Below are 27,628 nucleotides of genomic sequence, written 5' to 3'. Positions count from 1 at the left end.
CCTCTCAGAAACAATACACACTGGTAATTTATAATTGTGTGTTTGCCTCTGTTGTGTGTCTCTTGCGTGTGTTGTGGCAGCAGCTCCACAGGCATGAGTTTATGTCAAGTTGTGTTAGTGCAGAGCTGTGTTGCTGCGGCTGTGTCACACAGGGGAGTCACCACGAGAGGGAGGGACTTAGGCAGCGGGACAATGCTGGTGTTTGTGCAACGGCCCCTGAGTGGCGACTGGCTCTCTCATATTGCTCTCGCTTGACTACCACTGCTGCACGCTTTGTTGAAGTGAAAGGAAAGTGGACAGCTTGATCCTGCCTGTGGGATGCACCGACAGAGGTAAGACCCCCACTCCCCACTGCTATGTCTGTGTGATGGAAGAGAACGAGGGGTTTTGAAAGCTGTCCCTCATTGGGGCTGTGCTGAGTGAACTGTGTGAGCCGAGTGTACCAGTGCAGTTTGAGGGGAATTAGAGGTCTGGGAGCTGGAGGTTGGCTTGGGCTGAGGCACCCTTGTCTGTGTTTTGGCAGGGTCACCACTGTGCGTGAATGGAGCCTGGCTGAAAGAAAGTTTCACAGAAAGAGGCTCAGTGAAAGGCATGTGTAGAATGTGGCGTGGATCGAGCAGACGAAAAGACGACAGTTTGAAGGGGACATGAACAGAAATAATATTTGGAGATACAAAGTTGTAATGGTGATGGAAACCGACATCCAAGAGGACGAACAGAGCCAAAACTGATTGTTCCCAGTATTCTCACCACCAGAGAAGACAGGTGAGGATAGAGGGAAGATTTACAGGGGTAAAAATAGAGTCGGAATGGAGGTGAAGAGATTAAGAGAAAGATTAATTAGGGAGCTGAGGGAAGGGGGAAGTCAGGAAGGGGGAAAAGGCAGAAAAAGAATGGAAGAAAAGTGAGAACGCACTTCAGGAATGCAGACTGTACATGAGGCCTCTTGTATTACCTGTGATGCATGCTTCCAGGCTGGACAACCAACTATTGTTCTTTCTGAAAGAAAAAGAAAGAAAAAAACATGACATTTACCTACCATTTACCAACCTGCATTGAAATCTTCTTTTCAGTCCTGGATTTCAAATGCAGTTAAGGGAAACCGAGTAAGCCTCATTTTCAGTGGTGCCCTCCTACCTAGATCAAATCCCTTTTAGCTGGCAGATTAGAGAGACTCAAGATGTTCCGTCTCAGTGTGGTAGTCCCGGGATATGCCTCTATTCATATTTATGAATGACTAAATCTGGATTTTAAAGCCCCTGATGGTCAATGTGAGATGAATTATTCTTCCATCACAACCAACCACTCTTTTATAAAGCCATCACAAAAGTCTATTCAACAGGGCGTTGACAGAGGAACTACCTATGAGTCATAGTGAACGGAGAAACAGTGGTGTCCGTTCAATAGATAGACAGATAGATAGATGGATGGATGGATGGATAGATGGACGGACGGATGGATGGACAGACAGACAGATAGATACATTTTGGCATCCAGAAGCATCCAGAAGCACACAAAACAGTCAAACACAAGAGCATTACAAAAATAATAATAACAGTGATAAACTCATAAGTTGACTTCATGTGTTTTGTTGTCCCAGGCAGTGGGTGAGAGAGATTGGATTTTGGTGTGAGGTACAACAGAGCAGAAGGGCTGGCCAGAAGATCCAACAGTAGTGGTTTTTGGCCACAACAGGAAAGAGGGCGTCCACCCCTGCTACACCAGGGGGGAGGAAGGAATCAAAAGAAGCAGAGAGCTGCATTTGTGGCGCGGATGGGCAGGTGAGAGAGGTCGAGAGGCTGCGAGGAACAACTTTGTGCCGGAGTGCGGAAGGGACAAGGAAAAGTAGGAGGAAGGAGAGGAGGAGGAGAAGTCGGTGCTGGAGGAGGAGTAAGAGGAGGAGAGGAGTAGTGGACCTGGGCCTGGAGCCCAAACACGAGCAGGATGGCGGAGAAGAAAGTTAGGTAAGCAATTTTATCCGGTCTGTTTAACTAAATACAGATATGTTCATGCTGGAAGCAGCAGCTTGGTTAATGTTGGTGTCTGACATTCTTTGCATGTGTGTGTGCATGTGTGTGTGCGTGTGTGTGTGTGTGTGCGTGTGTGTGTGCGTGTGTGCGTTTGTGTGTGTCTCCATGTGCCTGCTCTATTTCCATGAATGGATGGGTCATTTGCATGGCTTGTGTCGGTTGTCATACATGTAAATGGGTCTGTGCATGCGTGTGTCTGTGTTGATCCCCTTGCAGCCTCCCTGCTAAGCTGATTAATGGGGGCGTGGCAGGCCTGGTTGGTGTGACATGTGTGTTTCCTATTGACCTGGCCAAGACCCGCCTACAGAACCAGCAGGGCGTCCAAGTCTACAAAGGAATGTGAGTAGGGCTCCCCTGGCCTGAGCTAACCCACTATAATTGATGTTGGAGATAAAAATATAAACAAAGATAAGAATTTCAGATTAGTAAAATATTTGTATCTTTCAGGGCTGCTGAAGTATTTTTTTTGCATGGAATTATCTGCATAAACAACATCTGAAACTTTAAAACCTTTTCAAAATATCTGCATTGTCAAGGAGGTAAATGCTTTCTCCTGTGCTCTCTAGTAAACAGCTCTCTAACAAAATATTATTTAGATTACCACGTCCCACATACTTTTGCAATGAATCTCTTAGGGTGAGGCATCTCTTTTACTCTTAGCATCACTGAATTATACATTTAGAATTGTTATTACTGCAAAAAGTCTCAAAAAAGCCTCTAAAATAATAGTTAAAGTAGTTGCAGGGCTGCTGATACTTTTTCTACATGCAAATATGTGCAAAAGTAATGTAAAAGTCTAAAACCAGTTTGAAATATCTGCATCTTCCTGGCGTTAAATGGTTTCACATGTGCTCTCTGGTTGACAGCACTCTAATTTGAGCTACCCACAACACAACATAACTTAGATCACCACATTGCACATACTTCTCCAATGAGTCTTAGAGGCTGATGCATCTGAACACTCTTCCCATATTTGGTGCAGAGTTTTGAAGGGATTGTGCTGAATCCACCCATGGATCACATCAGAGGAATGAGTTCAGTTTGCTCAGGTTTTGGTTTGATTTTAATTGAACAAAGAGTAAAGAGATGGCAGGAACAACACAGCTCCTGTGTCCTTAAAAGACTCTGACCCTGAATTTTTAGCTGCACAAATCTGGTGAGCATCAATACGACTGGCTGACTGGGTGTGGCCATCCTGTTGTCAGCAGACTGTGGTTTTCCATTGTGAGTCACACATGGAAAAGTAGGAGGAAAACTAATTCTCCTCAAGGCTGAATTATATAAACACCAGGCCTGATTTTTTTTTTCCTTTGCAAAGAAGAAGAGACTTTACACAGTTCTTGAACATTGGTCCAGTTGTTGGGACAGGATACTGGGTCATGGTGTATTATTTAAAAGGCCAAGATGATGACAAATGAATAATATTTCTGATTTGACAGAAGTTTATGTCAGATATAATGGTGAAAGATTTGACTGTTGTTCTATTTCCTTTCTTGTCTTTAAAGGCTGGATTGTCTGGCAAAGACGGTTCGCTCAGAGGGCTATTTCGGATGCTACAGAGGTATTCTTTACATTTCTAATCCCCGTCACAAACAACACCACAACCATGTATTTCTATTGAGCTTAATCTGGCCGCCTACGCTGTTGTTTCTCATGTGAGCCCTAAATCTTTGTATCATAATAGCCAGTGTGTGCTGCCATTAGCCCACAGCAGTGAGCCATAAGCTATTGTGTAGGTTTTGTTCTATTTGTGTGTACTGTAGCGGAAATGGTTGTGTGTTTATGTCATCAGCCTGTTGTGTCTTTTCCAGGTGCAGCAGTGAACCTCACGCTCGTCACACCAGAAAAAGCCATCAAGCTGGCTGCCAATGACATCTTTAGACAGAGGCTCTCGAAGGATGGGTAACACAACTGATACATCATAGGATCGATGTCCATGAAAATAATCTCAAACTACAGATCAGATCAACCTGGTCTGCTGAACTATGCCTATTGTTGTTCCTTAAACAAATCAGATATGAGAAAACTAGATTTTCGTTGAACGCCATCACCATGAGATAAATCTAAAATGCAATGATAAGATATTATTTTGATTATTTCAGTATGTAAGAATTATGAATTCATGATTTGAATTATTGAATGAATATTGCTGCTGCATCTGAATTTTATTTGTGCCACAATATACCACAAGTGTGCCTATCCTTAACCTAGTCTTACATAACTACGATAACTTTTTATTGTTATATATTTGCTGTATTACACCAATAGCATTACCAGATTCTTAACAGCTTTAGTCTCGTTATATTTCTACAGAGAAACTAAGCAAATGTTAAACTAAATCAATTAAACTGGAATCAATATACATTAGTATTGTTTTTTTATTTAAAAAGGTAAGGTAAGCAAACATCTACAGGGACTTCAGTACTGGTTTAACATTCATGTTTCATTGCTCTCATAATTCTGATAATGACACACCACTGTCTCTTGTTCTGTGTATCTATCACTGGCTCTGACTGTGTTTCCAGGCATTTGCCCCTGTGGGGGGAGGTACTGGCAGGGTGTGGGGCTGGGACCTGTCAGGTGGTTGTCACCACTCCGATGGAGATGCTGAAGATCCAGCTGCAGGATGCAGGACGACTCTGTGAGTTGCTCACTTTGGTCATTTTGGAACTCTTCTTCCATAATAGCTATTTACAAACATTGACCAGTTTTAAAGGATTGGATGCACTGACATCTGCAGGATTATGCAAAAACTACTCAACTGATTTCCATTTTGTAGAGGGGTGGGGCATGACACAAGGAAGAACCCATGAAATTAAGAGAAAGGTCCAGATAAATGGATTATGTTTTTCGAAACAAATAAACCATAATTCATGTTTACTCTTCAGTAAAATGTTATATAAATATTTAATACAAAATTAGAATACCAAACGGTTGGCTGGCACTCCTTTGTTTGATAATATAAAGCGTGCACAGTGATGGCTGCAGGGTTGAATAAGTCTGCATGTGTTTGCTAACCTGGGATACTGCATTTATCCATCAGCTGCACAAAGGCCTGTGCCAACAGCAGCTCAGGCTGCTGCTCCCGGTCCAGCTCCGTCGTTGGTGGCCACCCCAACGCAGGCCCGGCCGACGCCTCCTCGCCGACCCTCGGCCACTGGCATCACTGTGGAGCTACTGAAGACTCGTGGCCTGGCTGGACTCTACAGAGGAGCAGGGGCCACGTTAATGAGGTCAGACACATCGACACACACTCTCAACCACTTACTCACAATACATTTTACTTGTGTTCATATCTATTTACTATCTGACAACTACAGCAAAGAGAGAGACTGAGAGTTTGTCATTTTCCTTAGACTTTTTTGAACACACTTCCAGACATACAAACCATCAACTGCATGCCCAGGCCCAAAGAATGTCTATTCCTTCATTCAACTTTATTATCGTTGCTTTGATGACTGTTGATTGTAATTGCATAACTTGTTATATTTCCTCTGCCAGTCAACACTGATCAATAGATTCCTGCAGTTATGTCTGGTTACTGTCCTCCAGCTGAATGGAGCTGTGTCTCTCAGTGTCTCTCTACCTCTCTCCCAAACACCCCCCCCGCCCCCACTAATTCTTCCTTATCAAAACTCAACCATCAGTTAAACTAACCATTGTTTTAAATCTTGCTTTTCAGGGATGTTCCCTTCTCAATGATCTACTTCCCTTTATTTGCCAACCTTAACGCGCTGGGCCGGGATGATGTGCAGGCCAAGGCACCATTCTGGCAGTCCTTCTTGGCTGGCTGCAGCGCAGGCTCAGTGGCAGCTGTGGCAGTAACGCCACTGGATGGTGAGCTAAACGCTCGAAAGTCTAATGTGCATATACCATATTCTCTTCTACAATAACAGGCAGCATGTGCTCAATGTTATAATGCCTCATTTCAGTTTGGTGTGCTCGAGATAAATCATTCAATCAAACTTCCCTTGAATGATACATTTATAATTGGAATATGAAAATACATTTTAAAGACAGACTTTATCATTTTTAAGAGATTAAATGACACTACCTTAAATAAAAAGCTGAATTTATGTAATGTAATAATGTAATGAAATGCTCTAGATCAGTTTGGCTAGTTACTAATATTTGTGCCCAAAGAGGCTGTTTACTTTAACTTGAAATCATCTTTCACTTCATGCAATGACAATGCATCCATCTTTTAATCACCCACACAGTAATAAAGACTCGTCTGCAGACCTTGGAAAAAGGTGAGGGGGAGGACACATACAGAGGAATTGTTGACTGCACAAGGTACGACTATATCCTACAGTTAGAATTTTTGTTTCCCAAAATTCGCACGCTTAAGAGCTTTGTTAACAATTACTCAATGTTTCTGTGAACGTTTGCAGGCGCATCCTGAGACGGGAGGGCCCGGCAGCATTCCTGAAGGGTGCAACGTGTCGTGCGCTGGTCATCGCTCCTCTTTTCGGCATTGCACAGGGTGTTTACTTTCTCGGAGTAGGGGAGGCGATGCTGGGTTTGCTGGAATAGCAGTGCTTAGCAATTATGTCGTCTCTGTTCAACTAATTTGCTGGTTGAATCTGCAGTGAATGCATGATGACATAACCGAGTGACCGGTGTACAAACAGAGAGCCAGAGAGGATCAATCTGCTGGTCTGAGATATGAAGATGCTCTAATTACTAATATGTGGACCAGCTAATTGACGCTAATCACTTTTCTGTGGGTTTTTCATGCTGTCAGCAGGGTCCCGTCGGTAACACTGGGTCCTGTGTATGTGTGACTAATCTGAGGATCTGTGTCCCAAGTTGTCAGGTTTATCCCAGCGTGCTCGCTGCAATATGTCTGAGGCTCTTCCTTTCACCTGAGAGCGATTATTCTCTAGTTGTGCATCCTTAGGGACATTTTTGTCCCTTTCCTTTTTTTTTGATCATGTTGTTGTTAATACATACAGCAAACATGTAGCCAGGGCTGGGGGTTACTTTCAACAAACACAATAATACATCTATAACACATTGTGTACACTCAGGACACAAATGAATCCAGAGAAATCATTAACTGAAATTAGCTACTGAGCTTTGAAGATGTTTGCATCTTTGTACTTGATGTACTTTGGTGTCTTCATAGACGTTTATATGATGATATACTCTCTATCAACCAAGGGCAAATGGTTTAGTATATGAATAATAATTATAATAATACTAAATTGGAAAGACCAAAGTGGAAATAATATTCATATTTTTTTCTGGGAGTTTATTTGAAAGATATTTTTGTCCTCTAAGGTTGTGAACTGCAAGTTTTAAATCAAAACAAATGTGTTATATGGACAGTATTTTTTTTTTTTATATTAACAACATTAACATTTTCTAAACTAATTGTATTTAAAAAGGGCAAAAAATCAGGACTGAAGTTCATAAGAAAATTAACTCAGCCAAAATGGAAAATAATAATATATATTTTTATGAGATTTTTGTGTTTTTTAAAGGGATGCACAAAGGTCAAGAAAGAGCTGCTGCATGTTGTTTGCTAAATCAAATGTCTACCAATTTGACCACATGTGGCCATGATGACAAAGTTTTCATCGTCCAATGTAAGTGACAAATTCCCCTTTTAATCTCACAAAAAATCTACGATTGCCTAAAATCTGACCTCAGAATCTGAGCTGGGTATTTGGCTTGAACCTCAAATGCCAGTGATGTCGACTTCGATTTCGACTTCGAAGCATTTCTCTGGAAAAAAAGAGCTTGATCTCTTTTGGCCAAGCTTGTTATGCATTACTCCCACTCCATCCGTGAGGTCCGAGTTGTAATCTTGGATTGCCTCACTGGATTGGGAGGTGCTGCCTGCCAGGGTCCTTAAGGTCATTTGTTAATCTGACGGTAATGCTTTAATCCCTGTATTAGTGTACAATATACTCTAACACTCAGATCACTTCCTGCCTAAAGGCCACAGGTTAGACTGCCGGGCCACTGTCTTGTAGCCTTGACTTGCTCTACTTCACAGCTTGGAGGGGTTCAAATAAAACCTGTAAGACGCCTAGGCCTGTATTTACTGCTTAGTTACAGATAGAAAAACATTTAAGTTGCTTCAAATGATGTGCGCACATTAATTAAATAAATGCAATTAAAGCCTTATCATTCCTGATAGATTCTAAAGCATCAAACCTGTAAGTGGTGGTGTTGAAATATTGTTTTCATACTTGAGTCCAGTTTAGTGAGGACGATTGTACTTGTTAGACCCATGGAGGGAGTATGGCACCATGTCTTGCCAACTGTTTGCCATTACTTAAGTCCACTGGGTGGCACTAAAAGCTTTTTTTTACATTTTTAATGAAGGACACATTTTGATGTGGCTAGTGCACCTAGGCTACTACATTTTCCTCATTGTAGAGTGAACATAGCCTGAGTAAACTGTTTGTTTACAAGCTGTAAATAAAGATGTCATACATGCTGGTTTCTGTGTCAGGTGAATTTATTTCTTTGATTTTTTTTGTGCTTCAAAACATTTGAAAACATCCTGTCTGTGTCTACACGCCACAGACTGTACATAAAGATGGACGACGTGTCTCCACTCACACAAACAAGCCAAAATATTCCCCCATCGCAACGACCCTGACATAGACTGTACAAAAATAAGGTGAAACTCTCTGAGATACAGGTTCTGCCATCTTGTGCTTCTGACATAAAATGGAGCCAGTCTCTGAAGTAGTGATTGTGGCGTGGAGCTGAGATATTGGGGTCCTGCAGATACACGCACTCACCTGATCGAGTCATTCTCAATTGTCAATCATCATGTTTACCTGGTTTTTATACCATCAAATAACTAATTGATATCAAACTTACCACAAAAATGAACACAAACATCAGTGTGATACAAACTACCTAAAAGGATCTATATTCAAAATATTGTTTGGCGAACACAGATAATCAACCTCACTAAAGGCTTTAATCTACAGAAAATGTTCAGATAAAAGGCCCATGTGTATCTTTGGTGACATAAACATGCCGCTTTGGTCAATTTAATAAGTTAGAAACAAAACTTAACCCAAAACAATGGAGGGAAATATATATTTTCAATGCCATTGCAAGCAGTCCGTTAGACAACCCGTAAGTAAAATAGACGGCAATTAAAACGTAAAAGCTCAAGTTGAATTATAACAAAGTCCATAGTACAAAAATAAAAAAGATATATGAGGACATGCAAAGCATCCTGTTAAGTAAATCTGGCTTTTCTTTGACCCTGATGACTGGCAGGTGAATGTGCAGGCTGTTGAACACTGTGATAGTCTGTGGTCACCTTAAATATTCCATCTGTGTCCACACTGCTCCCTCTTCAAATCCACCGCTAATCTGTGAACTTGCGGTTGGGGTTGGCACCAAACAAGTTTACTCTGACCTCAGGCATCATCTGTCAGAGGTAACGTCAGGATACAAGTAAGAAACACTCACACAAGAAAGTGGAAGGAAAAAACCTGAGTAAACTATTGAAGTAAATTAGTGAATCAATGTCACCTATGCTTCAATATTTATTTCTTGTGTATTTTATGGACAGATAAAAAGGTTTAATATTAACTTACAGACTGTGGTGGGATATAACAAAGTACATTTACTTTGTAACTATACTTTTACATACATTTTGCATGCACCTGAATTTACTTCAGTAGATTTATCTTCAGGTGCTTTTTCTCTTTTATTCCACTACACATATCAGCAAATATCTGTACTTAACACTCCAATATATTTTTTGCATGCATTAGATTTCACCTAAAATGGATTCAAAAGAAGCCACTGCAGAGACTCAGCCATTTAGTAAATAATATGACAATACAACTGTTTTCAGTAGCATCATATTCAGCATTCTAGTCTGTATTATTCTTAATCAAAAAATACAGTCACCACAGTTAATGATGCAGTAGACGGTAGTATTAGGGAAGAGGATACACTTGGAAAGTACTTTGAGTTTTAAAACGTTAAGTATATTTAAAGGCAGGTACTTGCTTGATTTACACAAGTAGAACATTTAATGTGGTGCTTTCACTATTATTATTTTTACTCAAACAAAAACTTTTAGTACTTCCTCCACCACTGGAAACTTATCACTTTCAACTCTCTATCCTTAATGTAATATATTTCGCACGGTGGGCTGTGCTGCCCTCTACAGGCGAGCAGCAGAAACTAGTTGTAGAGTGTCATTAAGACCAGAAACGATGATTTGTATTTCAGACATTTAGTAAAAGTTACTCTACCTGATGAGCCATAAGTTCTAGCCTGCTCTCCAACGTGTTGGAAACCTTGATCTTCCCATTATCATTATACGCCTCCACTCCTCCGCAGCTGTTAAAACAAAGAGCAGTGACTTCTTATAAATATCAGAGATGAGGTACTTCTTTTCTTCACCTATTTCAATCATAGTCTCAATAAAAACAGAGTAATCTGACAATATACTTTAAAAAGTTGAAACAGTAAAGGTTGATGAATGAAGTACATTAAATCATCTTACATTTCTGATGAAAGAAAACGGTCTTGGTCAATTCTGACGTCAATGTTTTTCTTCACTGCCTCTTTGTAGATCGGTATGGTCTTATTGACTGCAGCCTATCATGTAATAAACCAGAAAGACACAACACTGTCGTCGGGGAAGCTTTGGTAATTCTCTGTGATCAACGGAACAACCTGTTTGAGAAATCCCATAATTACACACCAACCTCACCTGAACCATTTCTACATCCTGCTGTCGACAGCGAATGGTAACCTTTGGCTCCAGCAGCTGATAGAATCCCTGAAAGTAAAAATGCACAAACTGAGGAAGCAAACCACTCGATCGGAGACGTGCGACAGCAGCTGGGAGAAGTTACCTGAAGTATGAGGCCCTCCAGAAGGGTGCAGTACCTCGCAGGGTCCTTGGCGATCTCTGCAAGTCTCTGACGAGCCTCGTTCAGCAAATCCTGAGACGGAAGACACAGATAAAACAAATGATAGAGTGGGATTAGACACATTTATGAAATAAGGTACATGTTAAAGTAAGTAAATCTGATAAAAATATAGTAACTCGTCTGTGGTGAAAGATAAATGTTATGATCTTAGGACCATAAATTAAAAGACATTCTGTTCCATCATATTGGGGAAGTAGACCCAACTGAACATACACACTAGTGACATGTGAACATAAGCACACAATGCTGTCTCACGAATACAACTGTGTCATGATTGTAAATGTTGTGCGACGTGAAAAGCTGATCTCTAACCCCGATCATGTCGTCACGGGCCTTCAGCACCTTCAGCCTCGCCTGGTTCATCAGGTTAGACATCTGGCTGTGAGAGTGGGGGAGAAAAGGGTAATGAGTAAATTGGGTGCACACACATTAACATGTAAGACAGCAACATGGCTGTTCTGTGTGATGGACAGTTCTTACAACACGTTGTGTTCAAGCCGATTAAACTGGATTTTAAGAAGCAGGTAAGAGGCCATCAGTGAATCTTTATAATTAGGGGTGAGCACAGGGAGGGAAACAATGAGGAAATACAAGAAAACCTGACAGAAAAATTTAGCATATTGACAGAACTGATTTAAACCAGTGTGTGCAGCTTGATGCAGCTTGATTGAATTTACGGGGACTGTTGGGCCGTGGTGGAGGTATGTGCTCTCCTTAATTTGTCTGTGTTCGTGGAGATCTATGACCTAAATGACCAGGGACTCACATTTTCTTATGTTGTTCAATCTGCTTCTCCTTCTTCTCATAGTGTCCCATTATTTTCACCCTCTGAGTCTGAACCAGTCGACCTTTCTCTATGTTGAACTCCTCCTCCGCCTGTTAACACATGGAGTCAGTGCAGTGAAAGACTGTGACAGACAGGCAGGTAGACAGACAGGCAGACAGCAGACAGACAGACACAGCCGGACAGACAGAAGGACAGAGAGACAGACAGACAGACAGGCAGACAGCAGACAGACAGACACAGCCGGACAGACAGAAGGACAGAGAGACAGACAGACAGACAGGCAGACACACAGACAGAAAGGTAGAAAGATGGACACAGACAGACAGAAGGACAGAGAGACAGACAGACAGACAGACAGGCAGACACACAGACAGAAAGGTAGAAAGATGGACACAGACAGACAGAAGGACAGAGAGACTGATAGACACAAACAGACAGACAGACAGACTTCTGTTACCCTGGCATCAATTTCCTCAACTTTCTCATTGGCCTCTTGTTCAATAAAGGCCATCATGTGTTTGATCTGCAACAAGAGACACAAGTTCAGTCTGCGTACAAGTACAAACTATTAATTACATACATCCACATACATATACACACACATATATAATTATATTTAGTATTTATAATATATATTTAGCATTTCTTCGCGTGGTTTAATGAGTTTGTCAGGACACATTCACTTGTAGCCTTCAGCTGTAATTGGTTTTAACTTTAAATGTGAAGTGAATCAAAACACTTCTGTTCAATCAACGGAAGTGTTTCTTTACCACACTTTTTAAACAGCCTGAAGATTCAGGGATTAGCTTCTTAGCTAGCAGCTGACATGTTTACTCACATTCACAACCGTTCATTTGGATCCCGGTGGTTTAACTTCACATTTTAACTTCACTTTACCTGTTTCTGTACGTCCGCGTCGGTCAGCGCCATGTCCGCTGTTGTGTTGTGTTGTTGTGTTGTTGTGTTGTGGAGTTTGTTAAAAGAGTGAAAGTTGTCACCACTCGAACAGTTATTCGAAGAAAACAGCTGGAACTCGCTTCAGCTCCTTTTGGTGTCACAAGTTACACATGTCAGAGGAAACACAACTTTCTGTGAAGGCTTTCAGAATAAGACACGACTTCAACACATCCGGTTGTTTGTTTGATGGACGAGATGAGGCAATATAACAACAAGCAGAATACCAGTGACATTATTATTAAATAACTCAAACATATGGGGCGATTAAGACTCCTAAAACCTATGTCACAGCCAGCCACTAGGGGGCGATCCAGGTGATTTGGCTTCATTTTTTTAAGTAGTTGTCCTCCATCTTTATATTCAGTGTATGATTAATTGCTTGATTGATTTTTACTAAGACAATAACTTCCACAGGGTAACATGTTAAAGTGAAAAAACACTTATTTCCAATATGGTCCCAAGATGTCAAGACAAACACAAACGTAAAAAAGACACAAAATCATTTAACTAGAACTAATCTGAAAAAAAAATAATAGGTACCATTAAATCCTGGTGAGCAGGTTTAGGGAGGGAACTTCATTTTTTGAAGAAGCAGGTTTTACCAAGTCATTAGCACAAATAATTGAAATCGCACGTGTGCTTTAGGAAAGCGTGTTGGCGAGTTACTTAAACTGTGCAAGTGATTGTTGGAGGCAAATCTTTGTGGTTGCAAGTGGAAACCTTAACACATGATGGTGAAACACCTTCCCTTCAAAGTTAAAATATAAATATCATATTTTTCTTGTCATCAGAACCACTTTCAAACAATATCGCTAAAGTAACGACCTTACTTCCTGTCGCGACCTTCACGGGTTTTATTCTGACGGTCCTGGCAGGAAGCGTGTTGTGGTGTGCTCCTCGCTAGCTTGTATAGCATGTAAAGCACACCGTGTACCACAGCTGCAGCCTGCCCCGCGGTGTGTGTCCCTCTCTCTCTGTGTGTGTGTGTGTGAGTGTGAGAGTGTGAGTGTGTGTCCGCCACAGCCACCGTGTTGTACGTGTCCCCCTCCAGCTGTCGTGGGTCCACTCCAGACGGGGACGGTGAGTAAACCCCACCGGGAACGAGCTCCGCAGGAAATAAAGTAGTTAGAAGTGAAACACGCATGTTAAGCTAGCTGTAGCCTGCATGTGGAGCGGACACTCCTCCCTCCACCACCTGAACGCACCTTCTCACTGCAGCCTGCCTTTATTTAGATTCTATAGAGGATGTTAAAAGTAGTTAGCTAACGAGCTGTGTGTGTATTTCATTAAATTATTGTTATTGTTAAAATTTGCTGTCATGCACTGTTTGAGGTGTGCTGCAGCTTTGAAAAGAAATATAAGGATTTCGTGTGTTTTCTCTATTTGCTCTTATTCTCATCGTGATATTCTTTGGGTTTTAAAAATGAACTTTGACAGTAGGTAAGAGGTTTTATTTTGATAGACCGAGCCGGAAGTTTTTTTTAAGTTAGATAAACTTGTCACTACTGTAACTTGAGGTCTGCTTGATGACCTCATCTCTAGAGGACAACTACGTAAGATAATAAAGTTCTTGTTAAGTTTTACCTCCAGAAAACAGCAAAGAACTTTGAATTTGTAGGAGTTTTCATGGCTGTGGTGTGTTTAAGCTTAATAGTTAATACAAAACTTCCTGTAGTTATAAAGAGAGACATGGATCCTCTACTTCAGTGTTCTCAAGTCTGAGTTCCTATTGGTTTATTGTATTTATTATCATTAGATGTCATTATTCATCACTAATTCTTTCCATTCTTCTTCATACTCTGCAGGTGAGACGTCCGACATCGACTGTGAGAATTCATGTGCCTGAGAGTCTAACATACACCGTCTGTCCAATGGCTACCTCGGGCTCAACCATTTCTGCCTCCATTGACTCCGCTGTGCCTGCGGGTTTCCACTATGAAACCAAGTACATCGTGCTCACCTACCTGGGAATGCTGCCTGTTGGTAGATCACACACACTATCCCCAGCTCAAGGTGAGAGGAGGGACTTTAAATCTGTGGTTTATTGTAATTTGGTTGAATCTGATTTGCTTCAATCTAATGTCGAAGTGAAGAAATGAAATGATATAGATGGGACACTAATCCTTGCTGTCCTTCTCATGTTGTGCAGTTTGACCTATATCCTTTACTAGAAGAGCAAATACCTCCGCCAAGGCCCAACAGTGATTCACTAAATCTATATTTTTATTGAATGAGCAAAATGAACACACTCATAAATATCAGTCCCATGAAAAATAGCATTTTTTTCTTCAAGATCCATGAATTATTCCTTCAGACACTTCCACAAGGTTTCGTGGTAATCTGTTCTGTAGTTTTGGTGTAATCCTGCATACTAAGACAAACAAACACAGACACACACACACACACACACACACAGAAAATAACATTACCTGCTTGAAAGAGGTAATAAGGGCAACCATTATTCTTCTGCACTGACACAGCACATATGTGATGCAAACACAATTATTCAGGGTGTGTAGTCAGGTTTCCACCTGTTAACCCGTTACCTTTAACCCTCTCTGACATTGGCTTGGAAACACACCCAGAGACTGAGGTGCCTATTGAAACATGTGCTCGTGAACAAATAGTAGTGAGCTTACCACTGAGCTCAGCCACAATCATTCCAATATGGTGTCCAGACTAACAGAAGACTGGCGTGTCTTCACAGAGGCTTTTATAGCAGCCTTGTGACATGACCTCAGGCTGTAGCAAGTCAGGGTTTTCCTCTTGTTCCCTATGTGCCTGGAATATAAAGAAATCAACACATTGTCACAGTGTCTTTTGAACAGGTTTTGTCACATTTGTAATTCTGTTAAGATTCAGTATGTTATGTGCTGTCAGCGAAAACAATGTGTGAAACTACATCTCACACTTGCCACCAGCATGTCATGACTTCTCTGTGCAGTGAAGCCATGAAAAGAAGTAAATCTGATTGAGAACAGGGAGAGATATATTCCAGCCGAGCTGTCATTCCTTCTGTCACAGGATATGAGCCGATCTCTCTGGAAGAAAAACAGAAGTAAAGATTGTTTGAAAAAAAAAAAAAGAAGGGAGACAGGGAAGTTCTTTATATTTCCTGTCTCTTTTTTCTTGTTGTGTTCATGCTCAGAATGGGCGGAGAAGGGCAGATAAGTGGCTGATCCCCTTTTTCCGCATGACCCGGTCCAATTTCTGACAGCCTGTCATGTGCAATCACCACAGGATTACTCATGCCAATGGACCAAAGCAAACTAGCTGGCCGGCTTGTTGTCTGGCTGAATGCTGAAACAGCACCAAACCCAGGAAAAGACAACACTGGTCCTCGGGGTGTTCATGTTTGAGCTGCAGGGCTACAGACAGAGAGAGGGAGAGAGAGTGGGGCAGGGGTCGCTTCCTTCCTGTTTGATTTAACAAGTGGGAAATTAAATAGTGTTATTTTTCAATGATACTTGTAATTTTACAAATCCCAGGTCAATCTATCTCTTCTCAAACCAGTACACTGACGCTGTAAACACAATGTGTTGTATTTAAGTCTTTATGACGTTTAAAAAAGACTTCGACATCTCCAATATCTGCACAATGTTGAAGAGTAAACACAAGGGATCAGGTGAATCATCATCATCCATCAGTCTGTACTGGCTGAAAGGTTTGGTGTGAGACATCTGTGAGGGTTGGACCAACAGTTTGCAAGTGACAAAAGCAACATTTGACAAGTTTGCGTTAAAAGCTACTGTTTAGAGCTGATTGTAATATTATATTATTTGATTTATTGATGACATCATTAAGATTAATGTTTTCCGGTTATTCCATCATGACGTGAATACCCTAAATCTGCCCCTTTCTATCACACCAATAATTAATGGGTTACTTCTTCGCCCATGTCTCATCCATTCATGGAAACTGTGTGTCAGCCTTCTTATCAGAAGACTGCTGCGTCTGTCTGTAATGAATGGCATCATTCACAACGTGTTTTGTGTGAATGTGAGCTCACGGTTCAGCATAAACTGTGCACTGCTGTCTTGTATCCACGTGTATAATGTTTTCCTTTAGGGGATTTGTGTAATATTTTGTAGAGCACTGTGAAGTATTTGTGAAGAGTCAGCGTGCGTGCGTGAGTGAGACACACGCGAGCAGGGAGACAGACAGTGATTTCATGTGTCACATGCTTTTATCTTCTAGAAGACGCCCAGAATGAGAGGGAGAGGACGAGACTGATAAAAGAACGGATAGAGGAAGAGCTGAGGCAACTGGAAGATGAAATGGCTGCTTGTATGTACAAAACACACACACACACACACACACACACACACACACACACACACTGGTTGTTCTCAGATAAATGTTTACAAGTCCAAAATGCAACTAATATTCTGCTCTCAAGTCTTTTATATTGTTTAGACATTTTATTTTTTGTGATCAAATGTATAAATACAAACAGGTACACAATACATGAAATGCACAGAATATTTAAATGAATAAGAAAATAACAAGGGACAAATAGAGGAAAGTTACTGGTACACCCCCAGCCTGCGGATGAAGGGCACTGACTCTCAGAGGATATAATTGTAAATAGTTTTTTAGAGTTCGAAGAACTCCAGAAGAGAGTGTTTGTCAATGTGTAACATGAAACGTATGTGGAAGAAGTACTTTGGTTTCTTTACATAAGCTTGGTTATGTAGCATGAGGGAGCGTTATGTCAGACAACCCTCGTAGCTTATGTGCAGGAAGAGGTAAACTTTCTGAATCACTGTAAGCATCAATTCAGTAGAGAACTTATTTTCTTCCTGACAATTGGAATCTTCAATCTTCACAGGAGGTGTTGCCAAAGCAAAACACTCATTCATGCAACTCCACAGTTTGGAGAAGCCTTATAGGGTCTTTCAAGCTCTTGGTGTGCTGTCTGAAAAATATATTGGCATCACAAGTCTGTGTGCATGTGCATTAGAGTTTATGAAGTATTCAGGGATCAGTGTGTGGGACTTAGTGATGTCAATTTTTGCAACTTTCTAAATGTGTAGGAAAAACATTCAGTGGCCTTCAGATAACAAAAAAACCCAAAACACCAGAGAGCTAGTACTTGGTTTGTCCGTGGCAACATGGCAGTGCAACATGGTGGACTTAGAAGTGTTCGTTCTAAGCTAATGATAACACAACAGTCCTTAGTTTCAGGTGATTATACACTAATTAGAACATTTTTATGAATTTATTCCTTTTAAGGCAATAGACATTTAAACCAACATGCATACACTGCATCAATAACATTTGATAAGATTTATTTTCCCACTGTGATTGCCTTCTGTCATTTTTCTAATTTAAGTGTACCACCTGTGTGAGATCTCATTCTGTCCTGTGGTCTGTGTGACTGCAGCCTTTTCCACCACAGGCTTCGACCGCCGCTCGTCACCAGTCTTTAGTCCAACCAACCCGGAGAGCTTCATTGAAGACTGCCTCGCTGTGATGGGAAACCGGGTGGTCAGAGAGCTCGACACGTCCCTGGCAGCCGCAGTGCATTCGCTCCTCACAGGGTCAGTTGTGCAGAGCTGTGACCATGTTTGAGAAAAAGATTAATTCAATGTGTTGTAGTTTTCAGGGCTGATGATCATCAGTTATCTCTGCTGTGGAATTGTTGCGCCTCTATTCCATTAACTCTTTATTAATGTTACATACATTCTACACAAAAGCATCATTGTCGTTGTTGGTGCAGCAACCACACTATCCTCAAAACGCTGTTCGTACAATACACCTACAGTGTGAGGGAAATGTGTGTCACAGTCTCAAAGGAGACAAAGTCAATGTTGATACACTGCTGCTGAAGTTCATTTTCTCCCCTGTGAACTTTTGAACTTCAGCAGTGATGCCGTCCAGTTTAAATAGTGTAAACAATGACAAAATGGCATAAAGATATAAACTAATATGGATTGGCAGTAACAGTCACACACATGTTGTGTGTGTGTGTCATCAAATCATTTCATTCGCCCTTCGTCTTCCACACAATCCCAAGTTTTCTGTTTTCTCTTCATGTCTTTCATTAATACATACTTTAAACACACAGAGAGACACTCATACTTATTCACTTGACAACTTAAGAAATCCCAGAGTTGTTGGGAAACAAAAAGAATGGTTGCACAGGGCTCATAATCTTGAACCGAATATTTCTGCTATTTGCACTGTCCTAGAGCCACACTTGTCTTTATATTCCTTGGATTGAGGCTGCACACTGTGAATGAAAATGACACCAAGCTATCTAACCATAAATAAAACTCAGGTGTGTGAATCTGAAGCAGGAAGAGGGTGTAGACTCAGAAGTCATCAACTTTCACCTGACTCCACGAAGGCAGAAAATGAGCTCTGGACGACAACAACACATTTTTTCTACCTGTAATATTCTGTAGTTTTAATATTTCCTGAACAAACTTTTTTTTAATACCAGTGATGCTCCCTGTTTGTGTTTCAGGCCTCTGGACTACCAGAGATTCAGAGACGCAACACTGAATCTCTCAACACACATACAGGGAGGCTGGAGCAAGGTGAGCCAGAAGTTTCCTTCTCTCTGTACAAACTTAAAAGAATTACTCAAGATATGCAAAGTACAGCCTTTGATCTGCCCTGTATCCTTTTCATACTCTTATGTATATGTAATGTCTTTTACTTTTAAGTCTCTGAACTTTTTTTGCTTCCCACACATACTACCTCTACTCATCTTTCTGTCTCTGTGTCCCAGGTGTTGGTCCCTCTGGTGCTGCTCCAGGCTTTACAAAGCGAGGGCCAGTCTGTGACAACTCTGTTGCATCTGGGGATTCGCCTGCTAGAGGAGGATGAAGCTGGCTACATCATCCAGCAGGGGGGATGGGTGAGTTAGAGGCACGCAATGGAAGAAACCATTAATGCACACAAGTACTTTTATTCTCAGTCACCTGGAAATAATAACAAGGACGGTTAGATGAGCGAGAATTTTATTTTAGCACATGTCCAGAACATTGTGCTGAGGATGAAACAGGAAGTTGTTGTGTAGTGCAAAGTGAATGGGAACAGTGCTTCTGCTGTGCTTAATTTAGATGTGCAGCTCTCTAAGTGGCCAGCTGGGGGCGTCAGTGAGCTACTTAAGCAGTTTCATACACATTATATCTTGATCCACATCAACATACACATGAGCTGGTTGCCTGTTAATATTGAATTTTTCATTAATCCAAATTTCACCAAATTCAACACTGCATTTCTTAGGGCTCTTAATAACACACAAGCCAAGTATGAAGACAATAAGATGAACACTTCTCAAGATATTTGAGCCACATATTAACAGAGAGAGATTTCTTGATCTAGTAGATAGATGAAGCTGTTGAAGTTTCATCCAAAATGAACTTCTGTTTATTTCTGATGTTTTATTCTTTAAGGAAATTAATGTAGCAAGTGATACAAATGAGAACACGCCATAAAACAACTGCAGTGCAGTGTTTGCTCAACCAAATGAAGCAGTAGCAGGGATATCTCACATCACTGTCTGTTCTCACACTTTCCATGTTTTTCTCCTACATATGTTACGTTTTGCAGCTACAACCTTTCGTGTGTTATAGATTAGCATTTTTCTTCCAGTGATGATATTAGTGAGGCTTCAGTTCTCCCATCTTATAACCAGTCGCACACTGTGTCACAGATGGCTTCCTAAGAACCAGGTCACTTTAATGAAAGGTCACGTGACCTCATATATTCACCGCTGCCCTGGTCGCCATTACGTTTCGTTGTCATGATCCTCTGGCCGTTTTGTTCGTGCGACGTAACGTTCAACGAGCCCTGGCTCCAAAACAAAGCCACATTCTTGCTCGGCGTTATGTCACAGGGGATGAACGAATGACTGGGACAGGATCAGGAGGAAGAGAGAGAGGGTGAGTGCATGACGAGACTCGCCATCAAAAGGGAGGGAACGCAAGGGAGGGGAGGGGTGAGAGATGAGGAAGAAGTGGGGTGGACGCAGCGAGCGAATGAGCAAGCGAGAGAAAAGTGAAATCTCCATTAGTTTGACAGCTGCCTCTGTGCACCTCTCTCTCCAACTGGCTTTCCACCTCCTCTCCATCTCTACGACTCTCTTGTCTTTTTGATTCTCTCGAGCTTCGTTTATTCAACTGTGAACTGGGTCGCTTCAACACTTTGCACTGAGGTAGGATGTTGTATTTGGGATTGAGCAGAACTGCAGAGTAAACTAATCATGTTGATGTGTGTTCTCTGGGAAAAGAGTGACTGTGCATCAGTACCAAACTCTCTGGCAGAATAACCAGTTTTTGTCATCGCCTCGGGTTGCGTGTAAATATACAGCAAAGGGATCTCAAGTCCATAAAACCTGAACTTGGTGAGCGAAGAACAGAAAATATAAAAATGCTAATGGGCTAATACACGAGGAACATCAAGTTCCCTAAGATGGAGGAAAGAGATATGTTTTCTTGGTCACATTTATCTTCATCCTTTGCTACATCTTGCGCAGAAATGTTAAAACAAAAATCTGCACTGCTGAGTTTTCCGTGTTTAATTGTTGAAAAGTGGACACTGTGTTTGTCCTGTCGTCCTCTAGGACACGGTTGTGAGTAACGCACCGTGCAAGGTTCGGGCGACCTTCGTCAATGCCTTTTGTTAGTTACACCACAATACAATAACCATTGTTATGACCCTAATTTTCAGCACACTTGATTTGGCAGGAACAAAACCAACAGCCTTCAGATGGGGCACAGCCAGGGGCACGTGGGGGGAGGACACGATTGGGGGAGGGAGGGGCAAAAAAAAAAAAATAGCCTGCGTGGCCTTGGTTCTAGTCCGTCTGTCCATCTGTCTGTCTGTCTGACAGCAAGAGCCTGACCAACATATCCTTTTATGATTTTATGTCATATCACAGATATATCAGTATTTAAGTATATTTTGTCGATATGCACAACGTGAGACTGCACATCAGCCATTTCATATTATAGTGCTTGTGAGTGTGATGGAATACGACACCAGAGGTTTTACAAAGACAGACATTATTTGACTATCAATTTTTTGGAAAACATGATGCCGTATAAGCAACATAACTCAAAAGGCAATAAAGTGATTTATGAAGACCCTGTAGTTTCATATTGGCAGTAACTGCTGATTAGAAACAGTTAAAGTGCAGCAATGATATTTTAAGGACAACATGCTGTCAGGGTTCCAGCCTGGGCTGAGTCAGGGCACATCACGCAGCACCCTGTGCAGTGTAACTGTGCTTCCCATATTACATAAGCACCCGCTCAGCAGCTCCAGGGTGAAATAATGTGCATCACTGTGCCACTGCACCAACGTGAGACCGGACCACAGCAGAGAAGTCCCTGAGCAGCCTGAGAAAGCCCCAAGAATAACTCTTAATAATCCTCTAAAATCATCATCACCAGGGGCTTGACTGTCCCACTTGTAGCTCAGTGAAAAACTTGTTCCAGCGGCAGCACACTGGCCGACTTCCAGAGTTTAAACAGGACGTCCATCCATTTCCCTCTGTCTCCATCTCTCAATCGGTCTCACTGCTGCCACAACACTGTTAATGGTGGCTGGCCACAGACTGTGAGTGATGTAAACTGTACATCTGTACACAACAAAACACTTATACATCAGTTTTTAAAATGATTTCATGTAAGGATCCACCAGAGCTGTCAGATTTCAAAAACACAAAATCCTTGAGTTTGACTGATATATACAGCATTTATAGATATATAAAGAATATATATTAAAATTTGCATAAACATTCTGAGTGATAAGTTATTTTGATATTGAGACTCTAGTTTTTGAAATAAAGGTAGAGTGACGTGCTGATTAGAGTCTAACCGTCCCTCTTCTTCTTGTGTTTTACTGAGTCAGCTGCTCTGTGACCTCCTGCTGTGTTTGTGTACTGGTTAGAAACAGTGATGACATAATCCTCATAAATGTCAAGCCCAGATATGAGCCAGTGAACATTGCATTTATCTGACTACCCCCAAAACAATGTATGACTCCAGTTCAAAACTGGTAAAACTCTGGGGTAGTTTGAAATGTTGATGTTGGAACAATCCCCGATCTGGTGCTTGCGTGTTGACTGTATGTAGCAGCCATGTGCCAATATCACAAGTAGTCACTAAAATGTAGCAGCTGTTTTCTGCTCTTTTTCACTCTTTGTTCGGAGCTTTGGTGCAATGGTTGTGTTGCCTGGCTCCTCTCAGTTGCAGTGTTTTGTATGTGAGCAGTGAGAAGTTGTGAGGTAGATGTCACTCTCTTGGCTCTGCCTCAGGAATGTTTGTCTCGGAGCGAAGGTGGAGAACTTTAGAACGCGCCTGACAGCAGAACAGTAAATACAACAAGATGGAATATAAGCAAGAAGAAATCTAGAGCTAATTCAAAGTGGAGTGTCTCCTCAGGTCTGTGTCTTTCCTTATGATGATCTTTATATTTCAGGTGTGATCATTATTAGTCATAGTGCTTGTTTCACTTTGGACTGTTCCCATTGAGAAAGTCAGATTCTTCCTGTACAACTTAAATCCTCAAAGCTTTGTCTGACAGCGACCACCACACTGCATAAAAGGTTTTGTACGAAAGGGTCTATAGTTGGTGCTGATTAGTATAATTGCTTCTGCCGTCCACAGATTTTTAACAAAGTACTTTGTACATTTCGGGAGTGGTGAAGGGTGTAGACAAAAACAAAGTATGCTCAAGGAAGATTGGAAAATAAATAAAACTCAGTCTGTACAACCTCACAGTGTTGTTCATTCAACACCTCCACAAAGAGTTTGAGGAACATTTTTCTTACAGGCGTTCTTCTGTGTTATTTTGGGCCACGTTAGTGATTTTTTTACAAGCAGATGTCAAAATACCAGACGTATATTCATCAGAACACCTTGACTGAAAATCAACATTTAGCAGAGTTCATTTTTATTTTATTTTTTATAGCTCAGCAACCTTTCTTGTGGATTTTTGTATCTATCCAGCTGATGGAGGATAAGGTTTCTGTAAAAAAAGCACTCTTTGCTCTGCGACATGTAAATCAGCTTATGGAGAAACTGAACATTGGATAACGACGGAACGCTGAAAGATTAAATCTCTCTCCTCCCAGGATGCAGCTGTTTTGCACATCACTGTGAGTGCCCTTGTAAGGACAAAAAACCTTCCCAGCTTATCTCTGTAAATTAAAAAAATCATATTTTACTTGTGCTACCTCACAAGGTAAATAGTGTGTTGACCACATGCAAATTGCCAGTTATGGACACTGAGAACATAATGACCTGTTATCAGTGCATATTTTTTACATGAGAGTGCGGTCGAATCCCAGCTGGTGTTTCTGTGTGATGCTCACACAAACACACCTCTGTACCCAACAGTCTGTTAGAATCTCATCTGCTGAAGCCACACCTTCGTGACACGCACAGCAACACGACACCAAAGCCTTGTGACAGATGCACATTTAACTACACCCTCGTCAACTCAGTATCTTTAAACATGGATCAGTTATTCATCGCATGGTCGTAACTCAGAATCTTTTTTGTGTCAGATGCACCTGCTCAGACAGATGTGACTGTTGTAGCGAAGCAGAGGTTCTTTGTATGTCTGTCTGTCTGTTGGGTTCAGGCTGGAATACCTCACCTGTCATTGGCAGATATTTTGTACAAGATATCCGTGGTTCCTCTCAATATTCCTCTAGCGCTAACATGAGGTTGACATTTGTGGTTTTGTGTGAAATATCGACAGTGGAATTTAGTACATGCATGTTTCCCTTAGCATGAACTTTTGAGTGCTGCACTTACTTAGCACATATTAGCATGCTAAAATATGTCAAAAACTGATTGCATTGGAAAATTCTAAGTTGAGGCCCGTGTCGACCTGCACTCAAAGGCACAGTTAACATGTTCGAGGGTTTGACAAAGTGAGAGGATGAAAAATGTCGACCTCTGTATTCATCCAGTGGTGTGAACACAGAAGCCAAGAAGATAAGTGAGCTTCTATGTTCAAGATAAGCGAGCATGTCCCTCAAGATAAATGAGCATGTCAGGCATGTATCTTGTGCTCTCCTGCATATTGTGCAAAGTCATTGGCCTATTTTTAAGCCACATATTTCAGAATCTGCACCCCGTCACTGCAGTTTGACCTTTTTCATAGTGTTGAGGTCAAACATGAATTCAGCTCAGCAGCCTCTTCTGTTGAATTCATTTGACTAAAGTGTATTTTGCATGAGCAAGCAAACCTCTGTCTGTCACATGATCATGTGATATGCAAGTTACATAATAGGGCATTCGAGACTCTGGAGCCAATGTTTGGCTACAGCTGCGTACCACTAGGTGTCACAATGGGCTTATGGTGTGAAGCAGTGCAGCGAATGCTTGGCATATAGTTGACTCATAGTGTTTTTCAGCATTGTCCTTATCTGAACCCAGGAATGCTAATTGTTTTCAAGTAATTCATATTGTATAAGATGATATGCAATACATGCAATTTTACGTCTGTAATCAAGGATCGTCCTTGTGAGGTAATTTGTAGCACAGACAAGGATATCCCATCCTTCCACCAGGTTTCATGATAATCTGTCCCTTAGTTTTGGAGTTATTTTGCCAACTAACAGATAAACAAACAAACACAGATGAAATCATTACTCTCTTGAGATAATTATTTAATGGCAGCTTGGAAAAATTAATTCTTATTCTGTTTGTTCAGCATGTAGGAAACATTACTTAGTGTAAACATCCATAAATTAATCTTTTGATTTGATTGACTTCTTTTCTTATGTAGTTTACGATATACAGAATATTGATACCCTCTCTGTTCCTGTCTGTCTACCACAGAGTGAAATATTCAGGCTTGCGTCAGAGGAGGAGCGAGGTGTGACCATCGCCGAAGACAACAACGACATCTACATCCTCTCAGGGGATCAGCATCCCGACCAGCTCAGCCCTCCTTCGTCGCTTCTCTGCGCTGGAGACAACAGCAGCGGGCAGAGCTCCTGGCAGACGGAAAGCTTACCTGTGTCTCTGGCCGGCCACGAGTCTTGGGCTCAGGTTGGTGTGATGGACCCCGAAGACGTGAAGAGCCTGGACAGCAACGACGGCGTGGCTCTGGCTGAGGAGCGCAGCGAAAACAATTCGTCAAACTCGGACATTGTTCACGTAGAGCGCGAGGAGGTCGAGCTGCTGGAGGAAGGCGGTGAAGTCGCAGCAATAGAGGAGAGCATGATGAGCGTTATAGGCACTGAAAGTGAGCTGGCCGAGCTCAGGGAGGAATTTAGGGACCAGACTCCACCTGTTCCACTTTTAGCAGAGGTAGACTCCACAGCCCCATGCTCCTTGATTTCATTAGAAGAGCACGTTGTTATTGAGACGCCTGCAAGCTTGTCCGCAGAACCTTCCCTCATCTCCTCAGAACCAGAGCTGCCTCCCCCGGTCATAGAAGCTGCTGCTCCTCCCCCTGCAGAGCCAGAATGTGCAGAGCCTTTACCTGTTCCTGCTGCTGAACCAGAGCCTGAGCCAGAACCAGCTGCTGCACCAGTGCCTGCTGAGGTGGCACCTCTGCCTGCAGCCAGTGAGAGCCCTGAAGTCACATCAGAACCAGCTCCCGAACCAGAACAAGATACAGAACCAGCTGCAGTGCCTCCCCAGCCAGAGGAGCCAGAGACTGTGGCAGAACCAGCTCTGGCCCCCGTTGCTGCACCTCTGGTCTCAGAGGATGCAGGGGCCCCTGTAGAAGCCCCAGCTGAGGAGCCTCCAGTGCAGCTGGAGCAGGCGTCGGAGCTCTCAGCGCTGCTTTACGGAGGCGCTGCACTGGTGGCACTCGCTGCTGTCGTAGCGTACAGCATCATGAGCTACAGGAGAAAGTAGAATAGAGAAGTTTCTTTCTCAGGGGAGAGGAATGCACATTACAGGATGTTGAATTAGTAATTAATGTATTAGTAGACACATGGTGGGATTCTCCTTACAAATTGTGTTGGATTTATCAAATGAGGCCGATTAGTTTTTTCATCTGATTTTTGAAGGTTTCAACTCATCCTCATCTTTACTTCCACAACTCCTCTCTGCTTCACTCCACCAGGCACAAACACAGAAAGGGGAAAAGGATGCACTCCAATTTGTTCCTTAATTTCTTACTTAGTTTAAACTTGTAAATCTCCAGTGCTTAATCTCCTTGATTACAAAGTGCGACTCTTATCCCTGTTCTGTTATTTTCAGTTTCTGTTGTGTCTGCAGCGTTTCTGTTAGTATTGTGTCATTTGACTCAGTGTAGACTCAATGGAAGATTCCATGACGACACATCTTGAGCTAAAGAAAAAGTTCACGTTTAAAAAAAAAAATAATAAGTTCACATTTATTATTGCCGTGAGTTCAGGTTTTCTATCCTGCAAAGCAGCATCGAGTTATAAATGTTCCCCCTGACTTCTGATACTTTCTCTGGTAAACAAACCAAATGTATAATATTGAAATTGAAACCAGCAATGTGATTCATTGTGAGACATCTGGATTGCACAACAGACATTTTAGTTGAGATTTGTTCTGTTTGTCCATGTTGCACAAGGGATGTGTTTCACTGAACACGCAGCATGTTTTGGCTTGTGAATTGAAACATTGATGGGTTCAAGTATTTTCATGTTTCCCAGGGTACAGTTCTGCTGCTGCATTAAATACCTCTGGGTCCAGAGTCGTGAAGTCCCAAATAAAACAGTCTAGTACACTAAGTCACAGTATAAGATATTAATTCTTGTTGCTAAGGGTTTTTCAGATACAGGAGTGATGATTCCGTGTATGTCTCAATATTCCACATTAAAATACTCTACCTGCTCTCTAAGGGAAAGTGTCATTGTACAGAGCAGGATGGATTTAAAAGACACTTTGTACTCTGACTTTCCTGAAATACACTGATTATGAAATGTGAAAAATAAAAATTTGGATCAAAAAGAG

The 27,628-nt window shown here is 41.7% G+C and overlaps 3 protein-coding genes and 1 long non-coding RNA gene across 6 annotated transcripts; 2 read left to right on the top strand and 2 right to left on the bottom strand.

Moving 5' to 3' along the window:
- Positions 1 to 194: 194 nt before the first annotated feature.
- Positions 195 to 8,486, top strand: slc25a18 (solute carrier family 25 member 18). The gene is made up of 10 exons (XM_020103630.2): positions 195 to 332; positions 1,601 to 1,964; positions 2,247 to 2,369; positions 3,536 to 3,591; positions 3,842 to 3,932; positions 4,556 to 4,671; positions 5,074 to 5,263; positions 5,713 to 5,867; positions 6,251 to 6,326; positions 6,425 to 8,486. Exons 2-10 carry the CDS (start codon positions 1,945 to 1,947, stop codon positions 6,564 to 6,566), a joined length of 969 nt encoding a protein of 322 aa, XP_019959189.1. The 5' UTR covers positions 195 to 332; positions 1,601 to 1,944; the 3' UTR covers positions 6,567 to 8,486.
- On the bottom strand, positions 328 to 5,188 carry LOC138410804 (uncharacterized). The gene is made up of 3 exons (XR_011243413.1): positions 5,049 to 5,188; positions 956 to 999; positions 328 to 552 (listed from the first exon to the last, which is right to left on the bottom strand). It is a non-coding gene; the product is annotated as an uncharacterized lncRNA (long non-coding RNA).
- Position 8,487: 1 nt separating the features above from the next.
- atp6v1e1a (ATPase H+ transporting V1 subunit E1a) lies at positions 8,488 to 13,069 on the bottom strand. 2 transcript variants are annotated; one of them, XR_011243411.1, is made up of 10 exons: positions 12,651 to 13,069; positions 12,211 to 12,276; positions 11,733 to 11,842; positions 11,279 to 11,345; positions 10,889 to 10,978; positions 10,744 to 10,812; positions 10,534 to 10,628; positions 10,280 to 10,367; positions 8,834 to 9,441; positions 8,488 to 8,794 (listed from the first exon to the last, which is right to left on the bottom strand). XR_011243411.1 is itself a non-coding variant. In XM_069528151.1 (9 exons), exons 1-9 carry the CDS (start codon positions 12,681 to 12,683, stop codon positions 9,379 to 9,381), a joined length of 681 nt encoding a protein of 226 aa, XP_069384252.1. In that variant the 5' UTR covers positions 12,684 to 13,069; the 3' UTR covers positions 8,488 to 9,378. The 2 variants fall into 2 exon arrangements, 1 of the variants encoding a protein (XP_069384252.1); XM_069528151.1 differs by having other exon boundaries at positions 8,488 to 9,441.
- A 529-nt stretch (positions 13,070 to 13,598) lies between these two features.
- Positions 13,599 to 27,627, top strand: bcl2l13 (BCL2 like 13). 2 transcript variants are annotated; one of them, XM_020103626.2, is made up of 7 exons: positions 13,599 to 13,790; positions 14,516 to 14,723; positions 16,908 to 16,997; positions 18,097 to 18,253; positions 19,183 to 19,255; positions 19,450 to 19,578; positions 25,526 to 27,627. In XM_020103626.2, the coding sequence occupies exons 2-7, from the start codon at positions 14,582 to 14,584 to the stop codon at positions 26,552 to 26,554; spliced, it is 1,620 nt and encodes a 539-aa protein (XP_019959185.2). In that variant the 5' UTR covers positions 13,599 to 13,790; positions 14,516 to 14,581; the 3' UTR covers positions 26,555 to 27,627. The 2 variants fall into 2 exon arrangements, with proteins under 2 accessions (XP_019959185.2, XP_069384249.1); XM_069528148.1 differs by having other exon boundaries at positions 13,652 to 13,790; positions 16,911 to 16,997.
- Position 27,628: the final 1 nt, after the last annotated feature.

The sequence above is a fragment of the Paralichthys olivaceus genome, chromosome 7 (genome assembly GCF_024713975.1).
Source record: "Paralichthys olivaceus isolate ysfri-2021 chromosome 7, ASM2471397v2, whole genome shotgun sequence".
NCBI lineage: Eukaryota > Metazoa > Chordata > Actinopteri > Pleuronectiformes > Paralichthyidae > Paralichthys > Paralichthys olivaceus.
This window is presented reverse-complemented; position numbering and strand designations above follow the sequence as displayed.